This window comes from Podarcis muralis, chromosome 10 (genome assembly GCF_964188315.1).
Source record: "Podarcis muralis chromosome 10, rPodMur119.hap1.1, whole genome shotgun sequence".
Lineage (NCBI taxonomy): Eukaryota > Metazoa > Chordata > Lepidosauria > Squamata > Lacertidae > Podarcis > Podarcis muralis.
Genome location: NC_135664.1, coordinates 63,317,702 through 63,328,504, shown reverse-complemented (window position 1 = coordinate 63,328,504; position 10,803 = coordinate 63,317,702). Strand labels below are relative to the sequence as shown.

General features: G+C 43.8%; 1 protein-coding gene across 2 annotated transcripts; it reads right to left on the bottom strand.

Annotated features, from left to right (window-relative positions):
* Positions 1 to 2,109: 2,109 nt before the first annotated feature.
* Positions 2,110 to 10,130, bottom strand: IAPP (islet amyloid polypeptide). Of its 2 annotated transcripts, XM_028746803.2 has the most exons (4): positions 9,991 to 10,130; positions 9,594 to 9,690; positions 9,238 to 9,375; positions 2,110 to 2,677 (listed from the first exon to the last, which is right to left on the bottom strand). In XM_028746803.2, the coding sequence occupies exons 2-4, from the start codon at positions 9,671 to 9,673 to the stop codon at positions 2,506 to 2,508; spliced, it is 390 nt and encodes a 129-aa protein (XP_028602636.2). In that variant the 5' UTR covers positions 9,674 to 9,690; positions 9,991 to 10,130; the 3' UTR covers positions 2,110 to 2,505. The 2 variants fall into 2 exon arrangements, 1 of the variants encoding a protein (XP_028602636.2); XR_003708581.2 differs by lacking the exons at positions 9,238 to 9,375; positions 9,594 to 9,690; positions 9,991 to 10,130 and adding an exon at positions 3,610 to 4,204 and having other exon boundaries at positions 2,542 to 2,677.
* Positions 10,131 to 10,803: the final 673 nt, after the last annotated feature.

The window sequence follows — 10,803 nt, the reverse complement described above, 5'->3', positions numbered from 1 at the left end:
CTGGAGAGGAGGCATAGCTTGGTGAAAGACCTATGAGCCTGTTGAAGGGCTGCATCCATCCCCTAGGCCCAAGGTTTTCCACCCCTGGCTTAGATGGAGGCCATTATTATTTGTGACAATTGATGCCTGCTGGAGTAGCCAGTTCACGCATGACTTGTGTGTGTTTATTGTTCTATTTGGATGTGTTTTATTGTAAACTGTGGAATAGGCTCATTAAATAGAAATATCCTTTTGACACAAGTGGGGCTTGCTTGCAGTGAGGGGTTGGCAGAGCGATTGGCAGGAGCAGGGCAGCAGTAACTCACACGGTGCCAGTGAAGTTAACGGTTTATTCAAAGAAACAAAACAGCGCAGGAGATCAGGCCTCATGAGCACAGCAACTATTCCGGGTAGATCTTGCCCCAGTGAGGCAGTTGCGAGGACTGAAGGTTGAAAGTCAGAGACTTCCCACAGCTCTCTAAGTCTCCTCCTCCTGCAACGCCATCACAAGCAATCTGAGGCTTCCTTGTCTCTGCTCCTCTCCCTTCATACCACTTCTGGTCCTGGGGGACCAGGGAGGAAGGGAGCTGGTCGCAGCAGGAAGGGGAGACCCCCTGGCTTCTTCAGCAGCCTGCCTTCACTCTGTCTCTTGAACTCTCCCCCCCCCTTTGCTTCTTCCCTCTACTCTGTACTGCTCTCTGCCACAACCTCTTCCTGCTCACAAAACCCTGATGCCTCTTCAACTTCTGACACCTCTTCCTCTCAGTCTGCTCCCTCTATTCCCTCTGACCACTCATCCTGAGGGCCGAATAGAGATGTCTGAGGGGGGCATGTTCTGTATCCAGACCCAGGGCTAGTGGCAGACTTAGGTACTATGGTGCCCCTTGTGAGCCCAAAGGCGGGTAAGAAGGCACTTGGCTTTAGGAAGGAAGTGGGAGGGCTCCAGGACGCTATCAGAGCCTCCCTCCTCCTTCCCAAAGCCCAGCAGCTCTCTTATCTGGCTTTCAGAGAGCACCCCCTTGGCTCAGCACCCGGTGCATGTACCTCATCCACACAACCCTAAATCCCCTTCTCCCCGCTGCCAGGGCTCTCCATCCCTGGTATATGGAGTGGCTTAAGGCATGTTCAATAGGCAGACCATGGTGTTAGGATTCTTTTCCTGTGCTGCAGTCATGAGATTTATTTTTATCACATGACGGTGTATATTTTCATTCCACGTTGTGGGAAGTCACGGAGACAGGATGTTTGTATTACTGTATTTCCGTGATGTAGGACGTTTGTCCTTTGTACTCTCTTTCTGCTGTCTGATGCTGAAGAGGAAGGAGCTGAGTTACAATGTTCCAAGTGTGTATATGTAAATAAACGTAGTTTAGACAAATGCTGCGCTACTGAGTCTGTACGCTGACTGCCTATACTCTGCTGATCCTGAAGTGTGCTGATGACTCTAAGGCAGGTCGATCGCGATCTACTGGTCAATCCCTGCAAGGTTTTGGTTGATGGCAGTCAGTCCCTGGTCCCCTTTCGGCCCCGCCCCCTCGCCCCGCCCCGCCCTCCATTGTTGGAGAATGGAAGATGGAGTTTACAAACCCAGGCTGTTTCCCCCCTCCCCCCAGTGATCCTTTGGTGAGTTGCTGCTTCTCTTTGACCCCCAAATAGTGTAAAAACGTTGCGACCCCTCTCCCAAAGCTAAACCTAAAAATGGGGCTTTTCCCCTCCCTAAAATAAGTTCAACAACTTTGACCTGAACCCCAATAAAATGGGGCTTTCTCTCTCCCTAAGAAAAAGCTCAACAATGTTGACCTGAACCCAACTGGTAGATCACCGCCTGGTTTTAATTTAGTGAGTAGATCGCAGTCTCTTGGAAGTTGGCCACTGCTGGTCTAAGGTATCAGTCACTGTGATGTTCAGACTGGAGAAAGATTTTGAATCTCCCAAACGAACGACCAGGAGGAGGAGAACATGACAGTCGGGCATGTGTCTTTGCCAGACTCCTACTCGTGTGTAGGACCTCCTGACACATGGATCCACTCAGATGGGACTACAAGGACATACACCTTGCATTTCATCTTTTTTTTTCAATCGTTTTAATTTTTTAAAAATAAAAGAAAGAGAAACGAGCGGCTGTCGCACTTTTACATTTCAGGTTTTGTGGCATGGGTGCGTGAGGTTTATTTTCTTTTGAAGGGAGGCGTTTCACAACCACATTGCAGGAGCGCTACGTGTTTCATCCTTCACACACACAGACAGAGGCATGGCGAATCCATGAAAGTCACGTACATCAGATACCACACAAAGAAAACAAGGCACTCTGAAGGATAGACAGGTATTCAATGACCAAAAGGGAGAGGGGTCATGTGGGCAGCCAAATCCGCAGGCTGCTTGCCCGAGCAGCAGCCTCGTTTAGACAAAGAGAACTTGGGTGGAGGACTTTTAAGGATCAGGTCCTCGTACATTAAAAAAACAAACAAACAGAGGGAGGAAGGGGGAATCCCTAAGGAGGACCGCGATCCTCGCCATCTTGCAACGTTAAAGCTGTAGATAGGTTGGAGGCTCTCTGTCTCTCTTGCCGTAGGTGTTGGACCCCACGTTGGTCGGCGAATAGATCGCACCGATGGAGTTGCTGGACCGCACCAAGAAGTCTGCCAGGCGCTGTGTCACGCACGTGGCTGTGTTGCACTTCCGTTTCTCTAGGCGGTGGCTGGGGACATTGAAAAGAAGAGACACACCACTGTGAAAACCTTGGGACAGGCAGCAAGAATATTATTGGCCCAAAAATGGAAGCAAGAAGAATTACCAACATTAGAAGAATGGAGGATGAAATTGATGGACTACGCAGAATTAGACAAGCTAACAGGAAGGATCAGAGACCGGTGAGACCAGAGGTTTACCGAAGACTGGACTAAATTTACGGAGTATCTGAAAGTATTTGCGATGATCAAATTACATTTGTAGGGCTACAAGAAGCTCCGTGAGAAGTAATTTAAGAAATATTGTAAAAATGGAAAGGAAGAAATGATTTGCTAGAAAATGTAAAGGCAATATTAAGTTAGGAATTGCAGGAGAAGTAATTAAGACGGAAGGCTATCAGAGATGCTGAAGGAAGTCCAAATAAGGATATATGTATAATAATTTGTGTGGTATGTCATAAAATTTTTATATGCTAAAATTAATAAAAAATATTCAAAAAGAAAAAAAGAAAAAGAAAAGAAAACCTTGGGACAGGCACTCCTGCTGCCATGGCTGATTGCAACATTAAGCTGCTTCACTAGAACATAACTGGCCCTGAGACAATGAACGGTGGTAGATAAATCTAATCAATAAATAAGTGCATAAGAAGGGCCCTGTTGAATCTGGCTAATGGGTGGTCCAGCTTTCTGTTCTCCTAGTGGCCAACCAGGGAGCAGCACATGAGCACAAGATCCCTCCTGTGGTTTCCAGCAACTGGCCTTCAGAAGCATGACTGTGGAGGTAGAGCACATGATCATAGGTACAGCTATCGGTGGAACAGCTAGCTGGCTGTGATGGCTCTGCTCTGCTTCCATGACCAGAGGCAGTGATGCTTGAATTACCAGTTGCTGGAATCATAGTACCGAAGGGTTGGCAGGGACCCCAAGAGTCATTCAGTCCTACCTTCTGCAACGCAGGAATCACAGCTAGTCAGCAGAGGTCATGTCTGGGGAGAAGGCATGGTCTGGGGAAAGCCCCCAAGGGCCAGATAGACAGTCTTCAAGGGCCGCATCTGCCCCCCTCCCCCAGCCTGAGGTTTCCTACCCCTGGTGTAGGCTGTCAGCCTCCTCTTTATTTATTGAACTTTGCACATTGCGTTGTTTGACTCTGCTGTGTTGTGAAGTGACTTTGGACTCTCACACTTTCTTCATTAACCTAGAAATAGATTATCTCAGAAAAAAAGTTCTCTGAACTGTCATGAACCTTATGTCTAAAACTCCTGGTAGAGGACAAGGATCTAGAGATCACACTAAGGGTGGCCAAATTCTGTGTGACTGCCATAAAACTTAGGGAACAAGCTGTACTACCAAAATGATCAAGGTTTTAAATGACAATTTTAGGTTATATTTTAGTGATCAAGATTTAATGTATATTTTTATCTGTCACTATATCTGAATTGTCTCCGTTATACCCAATTGCAATTCAATGTATTCCTGTTGTGTTTTATGATTTTCCTGATATTGTAAGTGAGCCGGAACTGGTCTGTGACCATAATAATAAAATTCATTCAACTGTCATGAACCTTCACTTGTTTTTGCTGACCTGGACGGCATGGGATAACCAACACATGATTCTACAAGTTCTATCAAGAGATCTAACAATCAAGCAAGGTATTGTCCCTCTTTCCCTTGACATTTACATCTCCAGCTATTTGTACATCTAAATACTACAGTGATCTCCATCTATTAAAATCTATGTTTTGTTAAATGTTTTGTCGAAGTTGCAATCCTAATGGATAAAAGATTGCACCTTCTGTCTGACATAGAGATATATTGTTCCATGTTGAATTTGAAAAGTAAACTCATCTTGCAAACAACTATGATCCAAATCTTATGTACTAAAGTTTATTCTCTGAGTGTGGATCTTTATGTAGCTGAAATCAGGGCTGGCCCATCTACTGTATATGGGCCTCTTACCAATCCAAACCAGTTAGGCATGGACTTGTGGGTTTTTCTTCTTCCTTTCTTTTCCAAAAAAGTACAATTGCCTTTTCTTTCTGTTACGATCCCACATGAAGCAATTTTTGAAGATTGCTCCTAGTGGAACAAGAATGAAAAGATTCTTCTAGCTGTCAAAGAAGCACAATAACAATAGACCTAGTGGATTTTAATCAGTCACACCAATCCTTGCAGGACCTTTCCAGATCTTTTCTTCTTAAAGCTGAATGAAGAGGTTAATAAATAACGAAGCTCAATGCATGAAGCCAATATCTCTGTTGCATTGAAACCATATAACAACATTGTACCTTGTTCCGTATATGGGCTGATCTCACTGACAATCATGGATGCTTGAAAACGATTCTTCAAGCCATCTCTTCAGGAAATAGGTTTCAGCTCAGAGAGACAAGGGCTAGATTTTCTAAGGTGGGAAGACATGATGTTTCTCAGCCTGAAGTTTGCACTCCTATTTGGGCAAATGTCTGGGGGGGGGGGGCGGGTCGCATGGCAGTAATAGGCAGGGCCAAAAGCAAATGTGAACTGAGGTGGAAATTCTGGCAGGGAAACTGGAGAAGCTGGAAAAACGTGGGCTGGATGAGGTTATTTTTAGTGGATTTGTTAGGCTGGCTGACCGAACCCAAAGAGTGCTCATTAATGGTTCCTTAACATCCTGGAAAAAAGTGACAAGTGGGATGCCGCAAGGTTCTGTCCTAGGTACATTGTTGTTCAACATCTTTGGATACTCATCCAATTTGCAGATGACACCAAATGCCACAGAAGACAGAATCAGGATTCAAGATGAGCTCAACAGATTGGAGAACTGGGCCCAAATTAACAAAATGAATTTCAGTAGGGTTCTACACTTTGGCAGGAAGAAGCAGCTGAACAAATATAAGGCAGGGGACACCTGGCTTGCCAGTAGTACATGTGGAAATGATCTAGGGGTCTTAATAACTTAACATGAGTCAACAGTGTGATGCAGCAGCAGCTAATGCTATTCTAGGCTGCATCAACAGAAGTATAATGCCCAGATTACAGACTCTGCTAACCCAGAAATAGTACCTTGGGTTAAGAACTTTGCTTCAGGATGAGAACAAAAATTGTGCGGTGGCAGCGGGAGGCCACATTAGCTAAAGTGGTAGTTCAGGTTAAGAACAGTTTCAGGTTAAGAACAGACCTCCAGAACGAATTATGTTCTTAACCCGAGGTACCACTGTAACAGTACCGATCTATGCTGCCTTGGTCAGAGCACACCTGGAATACTGTGTCCAATTCTGGGCGCCACAATTTAAGGTGGATGTTGACAAGCTGGAACATGTGCAGAGGAGGGCAACTAAGATAATCAAGGGTCTAGCCTTATGAGGAACGGTTGAAGGAACTGGGTATATTTAGCTTGTGAAAGAGGAGCCTGAGAGGAGATATAATAGCCATCTTCAAATACCTAAAGGGCTATCACATGGAGGATGGAGCAAGCTTGTTTTCTCATGATCCAGAGGCTAGGACTCAAAACAATGGCTTCAAGTTACAAGAAAGGAGATTCCAACTAAAGCATCAATGACAGATGACCACCCAACATCTGCTTAAAAACCTAAAGAATCATAGAATAATGTAATGTAATAATATAGGTCAGGGTGGGGAAATTCCAGGCCACCGGCCATCTTGGCCCTCATGGACATTTTGTGATGTCATCTCATGGTCAGGAGGACATGGTTAAATCCTGTTTTGGCTATCCTGTTCCCTTCTTTTGGCAGGGGATTCTGTTGAAAACTGCTTTCGGATCCAAAAGGGGTATGCATGCTAAAACGAAGGAGGGGGAACCCTCCATTTTAGCAGCACTTCCGACCTGATGCCATTGTGATGTCAGGTTATTGACAAGTGGGCGGCCTATCAGGCCAATCCACATCTATTTGGCCCATGGAGCCACAAATCACTGAGCAGACTAGATTCCAGCTTAGGTGTAGCTAACACATAGGCCAGCAACTTCCATCTTTGTTGGTTGGACCAAAGAACAGCTGGTGACTAGGGAAGGCGTTGGAGGAAAGTATTTTAGGGGGAGCAGTTGCCACTGAATGGAGCTCTTCTCTTTCTTCAGGAGTAGCTGATGGGAGCAAGATATTGTCATGCTAATCATTCTCATGATATCAGCAAGTTCTCTAAATAGCCTTTAAAAAGTGCGTCTGAAAGTTAACATTGAGTCATTGTTGCTGCTTAATGACTTAACTATACTATAATTATCTTTCTCTGAAGATACAATGAAGCTGCTGCTCAAATCAATTGAATGACACCTAAATTGGGGGGGGGGGGTCTTTTGCATGCAACTTACAAGGGTTATTAACATTCATACATTTACAGGGCATTTTGGAGAGGATTTATTCTCCTCCAGTTCCCTTCCTTCTACCAGGCATAAAACTGCTGAATGAATTACTCTGAGGACCAGCTAGTCCAACCCCCTGCAATGTAGGAATCTCAGCTAAAGCATCCATGGCAGATGGCCACCCAGTGTGGTGTAGTGGTTAAGAGCGGTGGACTCGTAATCTGGTGAACTGGGTTCGTTTCCCCGCTCCTCCACATGCAGCTGCTGGGTGACCTTGGGCTAGTCACACTTCTCTGAAGTCTCTCAGCCCCACTCACCTCACAGAGTGTTTGTTGTGGGGGAGGAAGGGAAAGGAGATTGTTAGCTGCTTTGAGACTCCTTAGGGTAGTGATAAAGCGGGATATCAAATCCAAACTCTTCCTCTTCTTCCAATGAAAGAGAATTCACCTTCCAGGTTAAGCATGCCCAGTTCCCTCAACCATTCCTCATAAGGCTTGGACACTAGACTTCTGCTGAAATCCAGTGATGTCTGCCTGTCTGCACAAGAACTCACACAAGTGGAAGCACAAGAATCAATACTGAATGAGCATCACGGTTCCTACTTATAAAATCTGCACTGTGCATTCACTCCTTATGTCTCTTACATAAGGAGGGAATTGCAGCAAAGAATTTCAAGAGCACACCTCCATTCACAGCTACCTACATAGTTGTTGTTGTTGTTGTTGTTGTTGTTGTTGTTGTTGTTGTTGTTGTTGTTTTAATTAGCATCCTCTGACAGGTATTTATCTCCCTACAAAAGGCATGGTCTGAGGCTGAGCACGGTTCCCTAACTAAAATTAGGAAACTAATTTAAAATTAGCTAGGCACTTGGGAAGCCTACCAAGGCCTGCTGCCCTTTATTATATTGTTTCATTTGTTTATATCCAAATTGCTCTTTTTATTGCTGTTTAATAAGACAGCATTTATGGTTCCTTAAATGAAAATGCTCCCGGAACTCACAAAGAGCACACAAACCCAGTAACTGTTTACATGGTTGTTAATTTTTAGGTTGTAAGGAACATTCACACATTACATTCAACGAATGCACAGTCTGTGTGTGAAAATAGTTGAGCTGTGCACACTTGTACAGTAATTCACAAGTAATGTTCAATGAATGTATAGTCACCTGTGTACAAATGAACAAGGGCTCGCTTTTTCACCCCAACACTTGTACATGTGGAGTGACAGCTTATACCTGTGTGCAGTGTAATGTGTGAACAACCGTGTACACTTATCTGAGCAAGGAAGACTTAAAATCTAAAGTCTTATTTCCATGCCTGCTAACACTCTCTCCTGAACATCTTTTTAGGATGGGAGGAAAGAAAAATCCTATGCAATAATCCTTTGAGAAATCAAAAAGCAGTAACTCCATGCAAACGAAACCTTTGCAAAGTTTGAAAAGTATCAAAAGTTTGAGTCATGCATCTTTGTGGCTTTCCTGATATTTAATATGCCCCCCCAAAATATGTTAAGCATTCCTCCTTTTTTTATTTCATTAAAATGGCCTTGGGGGTCAGTTTGATTCTAATTAAAGCAAATGGGAAATAATGAAATACTGCATACTCAAGGTATTAGGGATCTAAATAATCTTAATACTCTTAAATCTTCCCACTTGTTCACCCAATAGCTATTTCTTGTGGATTAGAGTAGTTAGGATAAATTGCTGACAGCCATTTAGTATTTGTATTTTTCTTTTCTACTTCCCAGAAAGTTTATGTTCAAGGAAAAAGTGACCTCTAGGAAAGAACACTGGAGTTCATTAGACACCCCAGATATATAGCTATATCCTTGCTGTATCAACAATAACACTTCATGCAATCTCATAATTAAATGAAATTGGCATCATTGTCAAGTTCACTACATAAAAAAATAAATAAATCCAAATTTGTGATCTATTCGATCTTACTACCTGATTGGTAAAGTGCTTTTTAGAAATAAATTCAAGGAGAGTTAAAATCTTAGGCAGCTATGAGAGACTTGTTAGCAGAACCTCTATAAAACAGAAGCAATGATATACTATTCACTGCCAAATATGCTAGCAGCGGAATGAGCGAAAGTGCAAATTGCATCTGAAGGTGTGGAGCTGGAGAATATTGCAAACATTGTCTGGAGATATGAATAACCACAGGAACTTTGAACAGAAACACAATACCTAGGCGAGCCTCAAATGCACTTCACAACACACTGTCCCTCTGCGTATCTTTGCATCTGAATCAAAAGCAATCCAAACAAATCTGGTACCTTTTGGGCTTTATCGCTTCCTCTCCGATCAGTGCACTGTTAATTCCCAAGAAGCCGCTACTTCGGGAGACGATGGGTAAGAGCCACTCTTGTCTGTTGGGAGTGCCATCGGATAAATCGTCAGCCAAGGAGAGAAGTCTTTAAACAAGGATAAAAAGCAAAATTGCTCTTTCTTTTCATGCTTTTCCTCCTTCTCCTTCCCTTCCTCTTTATCTCCTCCCCTCCCTCTGCCTTTGGCAATTGATATGGCCAAACACAACAACACCCAAACCCCCAAATCCACATGTGCAACACTACCAAAAAAATAATCATTTGACTTCTTTTTAAAAAGCAGAATATGCTTAATGGTTACGGACCTGTCGACAGGTGTCGCTTCCAGGGAATTTAAAGTAATAGACAAAATGATGAAAAGGAAGGGTCCTTTGAGGCTGCACATCTCTCCTCCGGGTCTTTCTGGGAGTGGTGGGGAAAGAAATCACACGAGACAAACTTCAGCCAGAAACATTCGCTCTCCATTGCACACTGAGCACTACAATTGCATCCACACCGAATATTCAGTCAGAACAGAAAGAATAACCCGAAGATCCCCGTTCCAATCTAAACACCTCCTCTGTTCCCCCAGATATTTTAACAGAATTCTGCCTTAACAATTTCCCTAATCCCGGCAAAATTTCCAGTTTGCGTTACTTTAGAATCCACCCCTTTTTTCTATACTTTTTTCTGATTTCGGTTTCCAAATAAGAACCCGGTTACCTGTCAGTGGCTGAGGAAGGAGCCGAGGAAATCTAGCAAATGCCGGTATTAGAAGCAATCGAGCAGGGAACAATCCCACACTTGCTTCTGACTCTCGGTTACCTTTCCCCCCCACCTGCCTTGTTCGCAAGCGATACAAGCGCTTATATACCCTTCATAGCTTTCTCAGCTCTGACATCAGGCAGGGAGAGAGAGAGAAGAGAGAGCGAGAGAGCTTCTGTCATTAACTTCTCTCCCTATGGATAAAAAGTGCCCCGATAATGAGCGGAGGCTGATGGGTCATCCCTCCATTTACACGTCGGTAAATCTTAGCCAAGCCAATTCGGGAAGCTCTTGTGAAGGGATTCTAATAAGGCAAGGCATCGCGACATGAGAACCAAGACCAGCATTTTGAGAAGAGGTCTAATAAGATGCAGAGAGTTGCTGTCCCCTTTGGGCGTTAACTGATGCTCAATAAGGCAACAAAAGAGATTTTTTTAAAAAAGGAATTGTGAGGCAAGGAAGAGGAAATGAAACGCAGGGCGGAGAACTAATGAAATGCACGTAGCTGGGTATTCTGTAAGGATTTGTTTATTATTATTTAGTAAATTTGTAGACCGCCCGCCATCCGAAGATCGCAGGGCACTTCACAGCGTAAAAATGCAAATTGAGAGCATAAAGTACATAATGGCACAAAACAGCAAAAGGGAACCAATAACCTCCCTCCCACAAACACTTTGGTTTAACCAAAGGCCTGGGAGAAGTGGAATGTTTTTGCCTGGAGCCTAATGATATGTAATGAAGGCGCCTGGTGAGTCTTAATGTGGAGAGCAT